This window comes from Eumetopias jubatus, unplaced genomic scaffold (genome assembly GCF_037043125.1).
Source record: "Eumetopias jubatus isolate StellerSeaLion01/CBP00866 unplaced genomic scaffold, mEumJub1_p1.0 scaffold_14, whole genome shotgun sequence".
NCBI lineage: Eukaryota > Metazoa > Chordata > Mammalia > Carnivora > Otariidae > Eumetopias > Eumetopias jubatus.
Window position 1 is genome coordinate 63,723,455 of NW_028274820.1, and position 17,260 is coordinate 63,740,714.

Sequence of the window (17,260 nt, forward strand, 5' to 3'; positions counted from 1 at the left end):
CCACCCAATTAGATCCACCAGAGGGTAGATGTGGTCTGACAACAGGTGAGGCCACATTAGTCTCCAGTCTCCAGCTGCCTCTCCATTGAGAGGGAACCACTTCTCCTCACTGAGACAGGGAACTCGGCTCGGGTGGGCGCTCCAGGCTCCGGAAGACTGTGGCGGCCTGTTAGCACTCTGGCTTCTCCTTCTCACTGAGTCAAGCCTGAAAGCGGACTCATCGGGTCTCATTTGTTTGTCTCCATGTTTTAGTTTGCTGAATTACTCTCTCACAATGGCAGAGAGGTCGCATGGATCGGGCAACTCCCAAGGAGGCCAAGAAAAGAGCAGGAGAGAGATCCTGAGGTCCACCAAGAGGGCCTGGGCTCCCCTAGATGAGCAGCTGCCTCCTGGCTCTGAGGAGGAAAGCCAGAATGTCACCATCCCCATGCTGGGTGAGAACAGCCCCTCGGGGCTATTTGAAAACATCCTGCTGTGGGTGGTGAGGGACGTGGGGGCTTGGCTGGGGGCAAATGATTCTGGAACAAACACTTGGCTTTGAAAATACCAGTGTTCCTGGCAAAATGCCAGAAACTTCTATGAAATGGGCACTTATGACTTCCCCCACAGACATTCGAAATACACACCTTCTTGATGGAAATAGACCAACTTCTCCCTTTCTACTCCGAGGTCTCCTCGCCCCAAGTCCCCCAGGACCCTGAAGTGACATGGAGTCCATGCCAGAGACATGAGGCTTCCTTCAGAACACCAAACATCCTATTGAAAGGCTCTTATATACTGGGTCTTGCACGAAGCATCCATAATAATTTGAATAGTTTAAAGAGTCATAAGGAGGAAAACACTTTTCCCTCCACTGATATAACTGATGGTTTTTCTTCTTTGCCCACCACCCAATTCGTCCTACCTTTCTAGAGTCCCTAAGTTAAAAAATAAGCACCTTGCATGCCTACTTGGCCTTTCGGGTTCACCAGACACCTTGTGAGGGGGTAAGTCGGGTACTTCCTTGTTTGGTGGGATAAAGTCAAAGAAAATCAGCCCAGAGTAGCCTGTAGCCAACCATAAAGGAAAGAAATATTTACCGGGAAATGCTGCTTTTCTATCGTCTCCTTTTTGCCTGTCGACTATTTGTTAAGCCAGGGACAAAGATCCACCTTAAAAGACTGGTGCTTTTTTAACACAGGGTGCCTTTGGCAATCCTGGGACTCTAGTGCAATTTGTCCCTGGAATGAATGCAAATTTGGTTTAGAACCTGGCAGAGAACTCCTTGCAAATAAACATCACTGGCTAGCTGCCTTAGGTAAATGTCGTGATTCAATAAGGAGAGGGTCCATGGTGATCTATATCTGACAAGAGAAAGACAAAAGTCTGGTATGCTTTTTCACTCTTCATGTCCACACCAGGTAATTTAAAATTTATTCTAACATCTCTTGTACTTCAGTGATTTATTTTTCTTCCTTTTCACATTTTCTTTTCTCCTTTCTTTTTCTTTTTCTTTCTTTCCTTTCTTTCTTTCTTTTTCTTTCTTTCTTTCTTTCTTTCTTTCTTTCTTTCTTTCTTTCTTTCTTTCTTTTCTTTCTTTCTTTCTTTCTTTCTTTCTCTCTCTCTCTCTCTCTCTCTCTCTCTCTCTTTCTTTCTTTCTTTCTTTCTGTTTTGGTGTCAATCATGTGGCAAGTTTATACTTCATTCTCAGGGAAGAATGATTATGGAAAGCAGGACGTTTTGCCTTGGGAAAATAAATGAATATGCTTGTAGAAACATGTGACTATGTAGGAAATAGAGCTATGAGTGGGGGCTGGCTAATGGGGTAGCATTATTTAAGCTGGTGTGCTTTGATTGATTAGTCTGTTTCTTTCTCTTTTATAGAAGATTCGAAACAAGCAAGTATTCAGCAGTGGCTGGACTCTGGATTTTTGTAAGTGTTTCTTCGTGCCTTTACACATCTCTCTTGCAAAATTCTGTGAAAACAATGTGGGTAACTCTTCTGGGGCAAGGTGAGACATGTAGGGTTTTTCATTTTAACTGAGTGCATGAAGGAACGTTCTATTATTACAAAAGTTATATATCAATTTTAAAGTACACAACAGAATACTGCTCCAGTCCCTGGCTGTTGATTGCTTTTTAAAAAGTCCTCCCATAATAAAGCCTAGCTCTGCATTTACTCTCATCTGTTTAATTAAAGTGCAATTTAGTATAATTGAGTTGTACACATTGTTTGACTCGCAATATTTTTGTTTCTTTATAGGGTCTCTGTAAATGAAAACTTTCAGCAAGTCATCGACCACACTGGTAAGACAAGAGAACCAGAAGCATTTAGGCTTTGTGGACTTGATTTGTTAAATTTGTTAAATTTGTTAAAATGTCTATGTGAGTAAATCTTCTTAAAATGAGAATTATCAGAGCTTGCTAGAAATGGAACAGATCTCAAAAACTATCCAGTTCAATTGCTTTGTTTGCTATATAAAACAGAGGCTCAGAAAGGATAGGGGGTCATTCAGCAGCAGGTGGGGGCTGTAAACCAGGCCTCCTGGCACATCATTAGCTCAGCCTCTACCAGAAAACTCACCGGGTTCTATGAAGACATTTTGCAAGGATGTAATTATGGAAATGCAATTGTTTAACTTTTCCTCACACTTATGGTACTTTTATGTCTAAATCTAGTTTCTTTCTATTCTCCAGTCTCAAAATTATATCCTCCCTTTCTAATGGTGCATTTGATCTCAAAAAGAACAGATGACTGAATTCTATGGAAAACAGTGCAAGTATGTATTTCTGACGCAGAAAATGTATCACACTTGTTACACTGAGATTTGACAAGAATATGATAAAAAGAAAAAGAAATTAATTGCAGATCTCAGTTCCCACCTTCTTTAAATGAAATACGATTATAAAATGCACTCACAGGGCCCCCTAGCCCCACCCTGGCTGGCTCAGTTGGTGGAGCATGTGACATTTGATCTTGGGGTTGTGAGTTCGAGCCCCACCTTGGGTGTAGAGATTACTTAAAAACGAAAGAAAGAAAAAAAGAAAGAAAGAGAGGAAGGAAGGAAGGAAGGAAGGAAATGCATTCACATATTAAGTACTACTCAGGAAAATAAAATAGCAAACCCTGGCAATTATAAATGAAAGGCAACACTGACTATAAGACACTTCCTGATTTCATAGATGTTGAAATGTGAAAAAAATGCGTGCTTTAAAACTGATGAAATGCCATAAATAATGTACGTAGAAAAATGACATAAATTAGGAGTTTAATGATTAGAGGGGAAAACTATTAGTCTAATGGTTACTTACTTAGTTGATCTTAATTATCTCACTTCTTCCACTGACATCTTAAATTAAGATTGACCACTGGCTACAAACCAGTTTAAATTTGGAACATTTTTACTAAAAACAAAAAGAAAAAACTAGGTATATCATTGAAATTTCCTCCTCCAAGTTTATCTATTTTTTTAAATATAAAAGTTCTATGATCCCCAAATCTCTGAAGATGTTTGCCAATAAACTGAATGTAAGTATCTCTGTTTATAGTAGGGCAGAATCAAGAAAAGGCAAGAACTTGGGGCGCCTGGTTGGCTCAGTTGGTAGAGCGTGTGACTCAGTCTTGGGGTTGTGAGCTCTAGGCCCACATTGGGTGTAGAGATTACTTAAAAATAAAATCTTAACAAAGAAAGAAAGAAAAGGAAGGAAGGAAGGAAGGGAGGGAGGGAGGGAGGGAGGGAGGAAGGAAGGGAGGAAGGAAAAGGAAAGGAAAGGAAAGAAAAAAAGAAAAGGAAAGAAAAGAAGAGGCAAGAACTTAAGAAATACAGCCGGCATGAGATGTCAGATCCCCCTGATGTTTCTTCTTGCCCAGGACATGGTGGGAGGCCTGGCACTAACTCTGGTGTTGTCAGTAACTGTATTATTAAAAGCTTCACTTCCCAGAAATGAGACAACCATGGCCCTTCCACCTCTGAATCAAGTAGGTGAAGCATAAAGGCACAGACAGGAGGTGCAAAGCTGGAGGAAAGAGGGGCTAGCACATCAGAAATGCACAGTTCCCATTTGCCAGGTCCTTTATCTTCAGCGAAGGTTTTAATAATAATGGAATAGCCTCTTAGAAGTTTAATTGAGCCTTCATTTTTACAAGGCTCTTTATGATCTATCATATTTTAAACTCAGTAACCTGTGTGGGAGCAAGGCTGGTGTTCATCAGAGCTTTGCAGGTGAAGAATCTGGGCCACAGAGTGATCAAGCACCGTGGTTGGGGGCACAGCTGTTTAGAAGAGGTCAGAGGAACTTGAAGCCCAGCATCCTATCAGCCCTCTGCATACTGGCCATAGCCACGATGAAACCACTAAATGCAGAGTTCAGAGAAGCCAAGAGTCCTACTGAAAAAATGTGGAAGCTAGAACAGGACCAGCAACTGGTAACCTGAACGTTGTGGTGAGGGTGGCAAGGAGAAGAACTGTGGCAAGATGAAAAGAAATGGAAGAGGAGAGAGAAGAGTGTTCGCAGCTGGAGGGAAAAATCCCAGAACAGCTTGTGCAATCTTAGCATGATGCAGAGTGGTGCATTCGTTCCTAGGGCAGCTATACCAAATTACCACAAACTTGGTGGCTTCAAAAAGAAATTTATTCTCTCGTGGTTCTGGAGGCTGGAAATCTGAATTCAAGGTGTGTCGACAAGGTCATTCTCTCTCTGAAGGGTCTAGAGAAGAATCCTCCCTTGTCTCTTCCTAGTTGCAGATGGCTCCCAGAAATTCTCAGCATTCCTTGGCTTGTGGTGACAGCCTTTCTCTGCCTCCATCTCCACATGACCGCTTTTCCCTGTGGAGGGAAAGCTTTTCTCTCTCTGTAAGGACATAGGACCCACCCTAATCCAGTGTGACCTCACCTTTACTGATTATATCTACAAAAACCCTATTTCTAAATAAAGGATGCATTTTAAAATGAGATTTTTAGGGATGCCTGGGTGGCTCAGTCGGTTAAGCATCTGCCTTTGGCTCGGGTCATGATCTCGGGGTCCCAGGATCGAGTCCCACATCAGGCTTCCTGCTTGGAGGGGAGTCTGCTTCTTCCCCTGCCCCTCACCCCACTTGTGCTCACTCTCTCTCTCTCTCTCTCTCAAATAAATAAATAAAATCTTTAAAAATTTTTTAAAAAATAAAATGAGATTTCAGATACAGAAATTAAATTCAACCCACTACAAGTAGAATTTATTCTAAGGCTAGTTTCCCTCATTGGTCACTCCTGAGGTCTTCATACAATGAAGTAGCAACAAGATCCAAGTGCCTGCTCAGCTTACAGGTGACACAGTACCTCCTATAGAAAGCATTCCAGTGGGTCTCCAGGTCTTGGACTGAGTCCTAGATAAAATGGGGAGGGGGAGGTGGCATAAGGCTTCAGGGGTCCTATTGATGAATTCCTTCTGAATTTAGAGATGGCCAAGATGGGGTGTTGGCCTTTTAAGGTGACTCTTTGGCATTCATGCTGCTCTGTGGCTACCTAAAGTCTCATTTTTATTAAACTGGAATCTGGCTGGCCCATTTCCCATTGTGCTCAGTACCATTATGCTAGATCAAGCCCTTAACCCTTGGCATGTCAGCCTCTTCATCAGTAGAACTGGGAGGGGAGAGAAATGAATACACACAAAGAGCACACAGCCTAGGTACTTTTCCTATGTTATCTCATTTACCCAAACCATCTCCCAAGGTATATATTACTGTTACTAACTTTTGCAAGGAGGAAAATGAGACTCAGAAAGGTTAAGTAACTTGCCCAAAGTAGCCCATTTAGTAGGTAAAGGGGTCAAGATTTGAATTCAGATCTGTCTGACTCTAGAGCCACATTGCCTCTCCAAAGGCCCAGGATCATTTACTCTATGTGCTATGCATGGGACCCCCCAGGAGGAAAGCAAGCCCTGCACCAATCCCCCTGCGAGAAAAGTCAAAGTGTGAGCATTGTGGCTGAGTTCACTGGCGTTTGCTTCTCTCTCCAGGTCATCTGGTTCTGGTGTACCCGCCTTCGGAGCCACAACACAGTCCTCCAGAATTGAAAATTTTTAGAGTAGAACTAATTTTTATGTCAATTGAGTAGTGTCTATGGAAATGTAAAATGACCATATCTGGATATTAAAATAAAAAAAGATGCATCAAATAATTCCTCTGGAAAGCCACATGAAGGTTGACTTTCAAAAAGGATGCTCTCTCGCTGTCTGCCCTGCCTTCTGACAAATATTTGGCCATCTTAGCTGAGTGGTCTGGCAGTCATCTTAAATATCTCCAGAGCATTGTCTGTTCAGGGCACATGGGTGACTTACAGGGAAGACCCTTATGGGCATCCTTCAATTTCTTTAGCTTTTCCCTTTCTGAGAACCACCACCACTGGTGCTGATCAGCTCCTCATAGTGGTCACCAACAACATAAGCAAACATAAGTTTGATTCTCCGTTTGTGCTCACTGAGGATCCGTGGACCTTCCTATAACCACAAACACAATAGGGCAGTCAGAACCTCTTTGGGCTCAATTGGGGTGCTAAATGGTATGTGGTCATGGATGTGAAGGTCTGTCTTCTCAGGCTGCTGATTCTTCTTAATCCCAGATTCCATACTAAGAAAGCCTGGGGAGAGGAGCTGGTTCTCGACAAGCCCATTCCCACCACTGAAGAACAAGTTAGACTTTGCACCATTGCCCTGTGAAGAATGCATTGGAGTTACCCTGCTGGGACAGACAGCTACACGAATGCATGTGTCACTGGGAAGCTTTATATAATGTGCACTTGTTTATAACACAGCCAAGCATAACTGTGAGGGAAAAAACCAGATCCAACGTCTACAGCAAAAAAAAAAAAAAAAAAAAGTTTTTGTCAAAGATCGGCTTGGAGCCATTGATTACTTGAGGGGTGGTTAATTCATTTGTCCTTTTAATATTTAGATATTTCTTCTCCAATCCCCAGAGAGGTCCTTGAAGAATAAAGTTACATCTTTCCAGAGGAATTTATTAAATAAGAACTTACAAGATCAGATTCTAAAATCTGTGGCCTAAAGATGAGGTCGATGTAAATCCAGTTAAACATAATAGATGCTCCCTTAAAGCTTATCAAACAAAAGCATTCAGAGCAAAGAACTGTGCTAGTAGAGGGGTGCCTGGGTGGCTCAGTCGGTTGGGCATCTGACCTTGATTTCAGCCCAGGTCATGATCTCAGGGTCGTGAGATCGAGCCCCATGTTGGGCTCCCCACTGGGCATGCAGCCTGCTTGGGATTATTTCTCCCTTTGCACTCTCTCTCTCTCTCTCTAAAAAAAAAAAAAAAAAAAAAGAAGAAGAAGAAGAAGAAGAAGAAAAAGAAAGAAAGAAAAGAAAGCACTGTGCTAGTGGAGAATACAAAGACGTAGAGTGCATGGCTCCTGCCCTTACCTATATCATTCTGACTTCCCAGGACTGTTGCAATCTGAATACAATCTGTGCCAATGTTCCACAAGACCCTCTTGTCTTATACGCTTTCATTGCCATCCTGACGCTTCACCTTTCTTCATCTAATATCTCCTGTATTAAAGTCTTTCCTGTTCTGTTCTCCTCTTGCCTTCTTTTGAGTTGTGCCTTGGGTCTTGTATTCTCTATAAGGCCCTTCCTGACGCCTGCACTAAGAGCCTCAAGTTTTCTTCTGCACACATCCATGACAGGTTCTACCCATGTGGCACTTGGTCCATGCTGCCTCACATTATTAGGGATATGAGCGGCCTCACTAACAAAATTGTAAATCCCACTGAGGTAGGAATGATTTCTAACACATAATGATTTCCCCAAAGTTAGTCAACAAAAGATGTCAGTAAAACTGGTCCATAAGGAAGCTGATGTAAGTCAGATTGGGAAATCTTCAAAGAAGAGTGACTTGAGCTAGTCAAAGAGTGATACGGGTTTGAAAAAAAACAAAGAGGCAAAGGAAGACAATGTCACTTGGTTCAAGGAGCTTGAACAAAGGCACAGAATGAAAAGAAAACCAAATGTGTGCAAGAAAGCATATAGAAGGCGGTCGGACTAGAGAAATGGTTTCAGGCTGGGGAACAAAGGTGGAAATTTTTCTCATAAATAGGGTGTTGTCTGGTTATAAATGCCTTAAAACCCAGAAAGAGGGAATCGCACTTGATGTATGAAGATCATCTCAGGTTCCAGTCAAAGGAGAGGTAGTTGTAACTGGGGTTTGTGTTGAGAATTGCGAGACTGTATCTTTGTTCACCTGAACAGAAGGTCATGAATAATTAGTGATAGCTGCCATTGGTGCATTGCTGGGGAATGGAACCAGGCATGTTACACACTTGCTGTCTCTATTAGAGTGAGTTATGAATGGTTTCTGAGAAGAGAAATGACGGATTCCAATATTTCTCCTGGTGAGAGGAAGATGGTGCACACCTTGCACAAGTTGTGAACTCAGGCTTGAGGTCACGAGGGCTTGGGCTCAGCACTGGAAGAGAGAGGAGGAGTCAGTTGCATCTGGAAAATAAGCAGATAGGCGAGTGGAGAAGAGCAGAGCATTACAATTGGCTTTAAGATTCTGAGCATGAGTGTCAGGGAGAATGAAGAAATCTTTTATTTTGTAAGAATATAGATTGTTATCATGTGCAAACTGAGACAAATAAGCCCTGCCTATGGCTTCTACTCCGAGTCTTGGTCATGCAGGAGTTAAATATACAGAAAGCTGCAGAATGCTATTATTTTAGAGCCCTGTGAAAATGTAATTTGATTAGTCTATTGGACGATATTCCAAAGAACCAAATGTCTTCCATGAATCAGTCAGAAATGCTTAGGAAAACCAAAATAAAAAATGCTTTCTAAGCCAATAAAGGTGCTAATTAGTGCCTTCTGCATATCTCACTACATCTTCTCCAGTAATACATTTTGCAGGGTTAAGTGCGGTGTGTGCTGCTTCAGATGGCAGAAGTCCACCTAACAGTAGGGAGGGCGGTTGGAGACTCAAGTATCTAAAAGGGAATCAGAACTGGCATTTTAACCCATGCAATGGGATGTATTGAGTACAGCAGAGAACTTTTTTCTTGCTTTAATTCTCTTCCAAATCACCCCTTATGAGCCTTAGGGATAGGAGGACCTTATTATTTTTTTTTTTTCTTCCTCGATCCACCATTGCTTTTAAAGCGTAAAATCTGGTTTTGAAAGCCTAATACGGGTATCTCAGAAGGAAAAAATAAATTGGGGAAAATAGCAAGACGAAGCCATTAGAGAAGCGAGAAGGATGTAAGGAGACCCTAGCAGGCAGGGCTTTATGGCATGGATACAGGCACACCCATTGGTGAACCACTTTCTGCCTGGGGCAGCCTGGAGCATGATGCCTACCGAAGCTTGAGTAAATGCAGGGTAACAGGAGCAGTTTGTCTGTCCCCCGATGGCATTCCCTAGGTGTCAAATCCTTGTGGTCAGAGGTAGCAGACTCAAATGCTCCCGGGAGCCAGGCAGGTAACCGCTAAGGAGCCAAGGGAGAAGGGTGGAGACTGCAGAGGTTTGCAGCACAAGTGGGCTCCGACACATTGCTCCCTGAAGAGATCTGGGCCAATGCTGCTGTATCTTCTGAATTTTAAGGAAATTCTAGGAACCCCAGGGCTGGCGAGAACTGGGCCACCTGCTGGTGCCTCTGGGTTCAGGTTCATTATTGAAAACAGGCAAAGAGAACAAGGACCTAACCCTGACAAGCACAGGAAGTTTATCTTACAAATTAGCAAAGTGGAAAAAAGCAACAACTGAACTAAACTAAAACCCAAAAAACCCTCCAACAGGCAAGGAATAATAATTTCATACTGTCCTGTGAGACTCTCAATGCCTTGGTCTCAGTGCTGGAAAGGCACATCGTGGATTTATATTTTTCACTCCCTGTGACTCTTGTGTGACAGAGTTCCATTTGTTTTTGTAGGGCAGATATTTATTGCCACCACACTCTTGCTACCTTTTAAAATTGTAGTTGTGTAATTCTGCGCTTAGTTAAGTACTCACCGTCTGCTCACACCTCAATGATAGGCTTCGAGGCTTCATCTTTCTAGACCAGTGTTCTGCCCCATTCAGCAGGGTCACTGAGTCTTTGAAAAAACAGCTGGTCAGGCGCCTGGGTGGCTCAGATGGTTGAGCATCTGCCTTTGGCTCAGGCCATGATTCCAGAGTCCTGGGATCGAGCCCCGCATCGGGTTCCTTGCTCGGCAGGGAACCTGCTTCTCGCTCTCCCTCTGCTTTTCCCCCTGCTTGTGCTCTCTCGCTCTCTCTGTCAAATAAATAAATAAAATCTTAAAAAAAAAGAAAGAAAAAACAGCTGGAAACTATATGTATTCTAATATCCACCCCAAAATTTGGCACTCGGAGGCAAGTTCACAGATACCTAGAGATCTATCCGTAGTCTCGTACCCAGACAAGAACTCTGGCTCCAGGCTGAAGAGCCCTTTATTATTTTCAACTTTTTTTTTTTAAATATGTTTCAATCATTTAGGTTTGTTTTTCCAAAATTTCTCCCCACCTGCATATATTTCTTGTGATGAGAAACTTGACTTTCTCACGGAAGTGCTGGGTGGTGACTCTTCCAGTTTTATACAAGTCACACATTCGCCCCCAGGAAAACCACTGTGAGAGGAAATGAGAAGGCTGGTGAACTTCCAGAGGAATTGGCCACTGTTCTGAACATTTCCCTCTGCAGACGGCTGCTGCAGAGTTACATCATAACACACAGATCTTCAGGTGGCCACAGCTCGTTCAGGAGCCCCCCAACATTTAGCTCTTCTCATCTGTCCTTAGCACCACTAACCAGGCAAATGGACCTTCAGCATCATCTCTCTCACATTTATATGTTTGCTCAAAATCCATGGCCCAACACATACATATAAACTACTCTTTCTGATTTTTCAAATAAGCTACAGGACATTGTGTTGGCAGTGTGGTGTTTTGAAAAGAAACAACAGCAACAAATAAAAATAAGCTGTGGCCTCCTGCTGGCCTCAGTTTGCCTCTCTGTTAAGGGGGATTCATAATACCTATTTCATAGATTTGTTGTACAAATTAAAACGGATGGTGCATGCAACGTGCTTAGCACATTGCCTCCTATAAGCTTAATGCTAAATAAATCGTAACTGTAATTGTTATAATCAATCATTGAAGTAATGATACATTCCTAGATCTGCTATTTTTGACTGTGTGATCACGGGCTCATTACTCGACTCCTGTGAGTCTGTTTCCTCATCTGAAAAATCAGGATAGGTCCTAAATTTAAGACTGTCATAAGGATTAGCAGATACAAATGCATGGCAGACGCTCCACAAATGCGGGGTCCTTCGTGTATTCTTTTGTCTGTCCCCACCCTTGCTCCTCCACCTGGTGGACCATGAGTGAGTATTCCAAAATGCCCTGCGATCTCATCAGACTTGCTACAGACACTCTTTGTGCTTGGCCACACCTCTATTCCATCCATCGAATTCTACCAGTTCTTAAAAATCCAAGACAAGTACCGGTTTCTCCTTGAAACCTTTGCTGACTACATCCTTTGCCCACCGACTTCCCTCTTGACTGAACAAGTACCTTTCTTCAAGTGGTTGTCACACAATTTAGCCATTAATTACATTCTGTCTTGTTCACTACAGAGATGCCTTGTACCTCATGTTGATACCGTCTCAGATATGGAAATCGATCCCATCTTCATTCATTTGAGGACCAGAAAATTTTCTATGTGCTTAGAGGAAATTAAGCTCATCTCCTCTTTTCTTTGTTGCAGTTTCTTTGCATGAACAAGGAATGGTGCATATGACAGTGAAAGACTACATGAGGTAGGTGGCAGGACCCATGTGGCTCCACTCCAGTATTTTACAACCACATCTTTCATAAATGAAATGGAAGTGAGGAGACTCCTTAATGCTGCCAGGGAGCTTGGGATCTTGTCACTGGTTTAGCCACAGCACCTAGAATGCTTTCACAAGCCTTGGGAGAAATAGAGGTTCTTTCAGCATCATAAAGGAGTGAACAAATTCAATCAACAAATGCTGGTGTGGCATGTGGGCAAAGAATTTAATTAAAACATATGCATAAAAGGCATTTTTCTATAACACAACAGTTCAGAAGGACCTGTTCATAAAATAGTTGCGTTCTTATTCTCACCTTGTCAATATGATCCATCACGACGCTGTTCACTGGGCAATAATACAGTTGACCTTTAAACAACATGGTTTTGAACTGTGTGGGTCCACCTATGTGCAGACTTTTTAAAAATTCAAGTATAATTACCATACAGTGCTGGTTTCAGGTGTACAATGTAACAATGTAACCATTCTATACATTTCTCAGTGCTCATCAGGATAAGTGTACCCGCAATTCTATTTCACCCATCCCAGCACCCAACTCCCCTCCGGCAACCACCACTTTGTTCTCTGTATTTAAGAGTCTGGGGCTTTATGTTTATCTCTTTTTTCTTTGTTCATTTGTTTTGTGTCTTCAATCCACAACTGAGTGAAATCACATGGTATTTGTCTTTCTCCGACTGACTTATTTCACTATGCAGATTTTTTATAAGTACAATACAGTACGGTAAATGTGTTTTCCTTTTGATTTTCTTAATATCATTTTCTTTTCTGTAGCTTACTTTATTGTAATAACACAATATATTATATATGACATACAAAATATGTGCTAATTGACCTCTTACAGTAAGGTTTTCAGTCAACAGTAGGTTATTAGTAGTTAAGTATTAGGGGAGTCCAAAGTTATACATAGATTTTTGACTGTGTTGGGGGTCAGTGCCCCTAGCCCCCATGTTGTTCAAGGGTCAACTATGCATAAGATTTCCAATGTTACAGGTAGAAAGCAGCGAGAGTCTCTTAATACAAGGATAGACTAGGTCTCAAGGTAGTGCCCAACAGTGGCAGCAGCATCACCTCAGAACTTAATAGCATTGCCAATTTTTGAGGCCCATCCCAGACATTCGGAGTCAGGAAATCTGTAGGTAGGGTTCAGAAATCTGTGTTTTTACAAGCCCCTCAGATGATTCTGAGAAATGCTCTGGTTTAAGAACCACTGGCATAGACTGTGAGCTTTTTGAGGTAGGGAACTCTGCTCCCATGCCTCAGCCACCCTTGCATTTTCAAGATAATCTCAATTCATTGAAAACCAAGTATTCAATACTGTCTCCCTCTGACTCCCACCAAGTCACAAGTAAAACACTACTTTGTTATAGTTTTCCCCTCTTAGCAGATTAGCTCTTTTTGCTGCTCACAGAATCAGAGAGCCCTAAAGGACCCCAGAATTGTCTTAGGCAACTTTCTCATTTTGTTGAAGAGGAAAATGAAAGCCAAGGTTAGTGACTCACCCCTGCTCTCATGGCTTGGTTAGAACCATGACTATACATGCAGAGATTCTCCTGGATCCAAGGCCAGGGCAGTTTCTGGGTGGCTCTGCCAAACATTACAAAGTAAGGTGTGATCCTCAAACCCAGAATGAAACAGAAATATGGCAGGCTTAAAACAAACTGAGGGGAAGCAATAAATAAAAGGATATCTTCTGCCTCTCTCCGGGGCTCCCAGCAAACTCAACCATCTGTTAAAACCAGAGTCTTTATTATTCAGAAACATACACTTTCTCCACCTTAACTCAGAGAAGCAATTGAACAAAGAGGTCAAGGACCAGCTATTCTGACTAAATGTGGGACAAGGACTAAGGTGAATTCAAGATAACTTGGTGTCCTAGGGAAACTTGATATCTACATGATGTTCTTTGATTAATTCCAATCTTGGGCCAACTGGTTGTTATGACTGATGAGGCTAGAGGTATTGATGTTATAACCAAGCTCTATAAAGCTGAACTACATTACAACAGGGGTTCATTCTCTTGGGAAGTGCTTTCAAATGACTTGCAATGCAGACCTATTTGGATAGAGTGACACTCTTTTTTTTGTGGTAGTAGAGGAGTCGGTTACTCCTTGTTGCATATGGATGGCCACAGGAGCCCCAGAGACAGCATTTAGAGATTGTTAACCATGTGATATGGAATCCTTCACCATTATGGGAATTAATACAGAGTCACTTCAGTGACTGCTCGCCGTACCTCTTTCATCACACAATTTTAACTTCTTTGGAAAGTTGGTGCCTAACAGAGCTGTGTTCCTGAAAGGTTCCCCAATGATTTGCCATCTGTCAAAAGTGAGACATTCTGTCACCTTTATAATGAGCACTAGCGGGCACCTAACACTTAAATTCTCACACCTTCTGTAACACAACGCTCTTGAAAAGAGGAGCAGCTTCTCCACTGCATGCTCTCTGTTTTTCAAAGGTGTGGCCATTATGTGATTGTTAGAAATGAGGAGGAAATGCAAATGTTTGTTCTGGAAGGGAAAGATTCACAATGATCTCCCAGGGGACTATCTAAATCAACACAACTCATCGTTCGTATTTTCCCCGACTATAGATCTCTGCAACTGTTTTCAGAAACTCCTACCCTTTCCAGAGGGACCAGTTTCAACTCTTGCCATTCTGCTGCAAGTATACCACAAAGGTATGTGATTTCCAGGCACTTGTCATCCAGAGAAATCATTCGGTGTGACAATGGATTTCATGAAATTATAAATAGGCACTTGAGAAATAACTTGTTGAATGAATGGATGAGAGAATAAATAAAGGATTTTCAAGACTCCAACTTGCAAGAACAATGTAAAAGAGTCAGGGAAATCAAACTAAATATCTGTCGAACTAAATTTGGAGATGGCCAAACAAACTACTGGCCAACACATTTTATGGAATTCTACACAGTGATAAAAGGAATAGGCAGAGAGAACTATATACACGAACGTAGAATGATCTTCGAGTCATATTTTTCAGGGGAAAAAAGCAAGATGCAGAAAGATACATAGAGTATGATACTATTTATAGAGCAAACCAGTGACAACTAGAAAGCATATATGTAACAGAAAAATATCTAGAAGGATACATATAAATTTAGTAGGAAGGGAGTCAGGATTGGTGGGGGTAATGGCTAAGAGGAAAGAGAGATTTATGTATAATATAATAATTTTTTAAGAAGGTGAATATATTTTAGGTATTTCTTGCATAATTAAATATAAATAAGAAGAGTTAATGGTATTAAAAATATGTTTAGTGACAAATCAATTAATAAATACATTCTTGGACATGAGGTTGTGAACCTTTGGAAGGCAGAACTATGTCCTTGGTCCTTTTTGTGCCATGGGTGCCTAGCAGAGAGCCTGGAACGTGACAGATGTTCAATAAATATTTGTATAAATGGGCAGGATAAAAATTTGTACAGTGAGGTCAATACAACCACAGATTAAATCTTTCATACGCAATTTAGATTTCTTGCAAGAATTTTTTTCTCCCTTGAAACTTTTTTATTTAAAGGTATCAAGTGATTGGTACCCCTGGTCTCCAGTTGTTTCCAATGATTAGGATATCCAAGCTGAGCCATTTAAGCCCTGCACTAAGAGTTTTTGGCTTATCTTTTCTTCCTTGATCGAATCAGGAGGCAAAGCACCAGATCTCCATGTCACATAAGAAAGTGTGAACGTGATGTTGGGTAATGTGTGCTAAGTGGGCTGGCCCAAGGAGACTACAGGTGGCTGTTGTTAAATGTGTGAATGGCTAAATAAATGAGTTGTAATTAATCCAATTTAAATGATGAAATCATGAAAATAAATCATCCAAACTATATCAAATAAACTCCTTAGTGTTTCATGGAAAGTAGAGGCAAACTGGGAACTTGCAACAAAAGAGCCTAGCAAACCTAGGAAACCCTTATCAAAAGTTCTGCTTCCCACACCATCCATGAGTTTTAAAAGGTCAATAGCACAGTCACCAAGGAGAAGGGCAGTAATTGGGAAGTAGCTGGTATACATAAATATAATTTCCAGATAACCAAAGTTTATTATTTTAAGTGCCAAAACTGAGTCAAACAATTTAAAGAAACCACTTCTTATTTCTCACCCACGTCCAAAAAAAAAAAAAAAAAAAACACAGAACATATTTTAATCCTACTTAGGGACTGAAAATCATTACTTGTAAGTATCAGTCCTTGGAGTCTGCATTTAGTGATTTCATCAACAGATCTGTGTAGCTGACAATGCTCCCAGACTGATTCTTTTTAAAAACATTCTTTTTTGAGTTCCACTGTTTACAGGGTTTTGCTTTTTTTCTTCTGTTTCACATTGTCATGAATTACCATTTCTTTGTGGTTATCAGTATATTCCTCTGGCTTCTGACCCACAATCTCTCTGCCCTACCTAACTTAACATTTGCCTATTATGAAATGGAAATGCAGATAAATAAACTCATTGGTCTTGCACAGAAAGTACAGACAAGCAGTCCCCGAGTGGGAGTGATGGACTATCCTTTAAGTAAGTAGATATGAGCTCTGGTAAATGCAACATCTATTTGTCTATTTAGATTTCTTTCACTCAGTTTCTGGAAGATTGGGATGGGGGGGCAAGGTGACTAGGAAAAAAAAACAGATTTTGTTAAGTGAACTGTTACTGGATAAAGATATTCATATTTTTACCACAGTATTCCTGAATGGCTGGAATTTTGGGAAAAAGATCCAGTGGAGATTCTCTTGGATCTGGGGTTTGGTACATATGAGCCAGACATCTGTACACAAATCCCAGCCAGATTCCTGAGCTGTGGCTCAGCCGCCAGAGGAATCAACATCCGGGTTTTTCTTGAAGCTCAAAAGCAGCGAATGGACATTGAGAACCCTGACTTACACGGTAAGTGAAGTCTGCATGGCTTTCAAATCTCAGCAATGGGGGTGAGTGGCCAGATGAGCCACAGTATCAGGAGGGACACTCTGGAAGATGTGTGCAGTAGCAATCACCTCTCTATTGCGGTGGCCTAGAACAGAAATGTGTACGTCTTGATCACTCTGTGATCAAGGTTTGCCTAGCAAACCTAGGAAACAGATCATGTGTCTGCTGCAGGTTCATATGAGCGTTTGGGGGAAAAATCTGCTCCATGTTGTCCTCCTATGTGGACCTGGCCCCATCATCTGGAATGTCACTGGTTGCAGTGACAGAGAAAAGGTGGAAATGGAGAATCATACTTGACTCTTACCTCTTTCTGCTCAGAATTTACCCATTGATTTCATTGTCAGGTTTCATTGGCCAAAATCAGTCACATGGCCATACTTAACTCCAAAAGGGTGAGAATGTGCAATCTTACCATATGTTCAGAAAAAAGAAAATGCAATACCGGTGAACAGCCCTAATGTATACCATAACCACATACCCAGGAGGCAGAGGAACCAGGATCTG

The 17,260-nt window shown here is 41.6% G+C and overlaps 1 protein-coding gene across 1 annotated transcript in view; it reads left to right on the forward strand.

The window, feature by feature from the left end:
• Window positions 1-256: 256 nt before the first annotated feature.
• The window catches only part of ITPRID1 (ITPR interacting domain containing 1), a 71,003-nt gene continuing 53,999 nt past the window's right edge, over window positions 257-17,260 (forward strand). Inside the window, 6 exon segments of the mRNA XM_028119318.2 lie at window positions 257-434; window positions 1,864-1,912; window positions 2,243-2,286; window positions 11,732-11,783; window positions 14,410-14,496; window positions 16,515-16,717. Of these exon segments, the coding sequence (XP_027975119.2) occupies window positions 275-434; window positions 1,864-1,912; window positions 2,243-2,286; window positions 11,732-11,783; window positions 14,410-14,496; window positions 16,515-16,717 (595 nt within the window). The 5' untranslated portion in view covers window positions 257-274.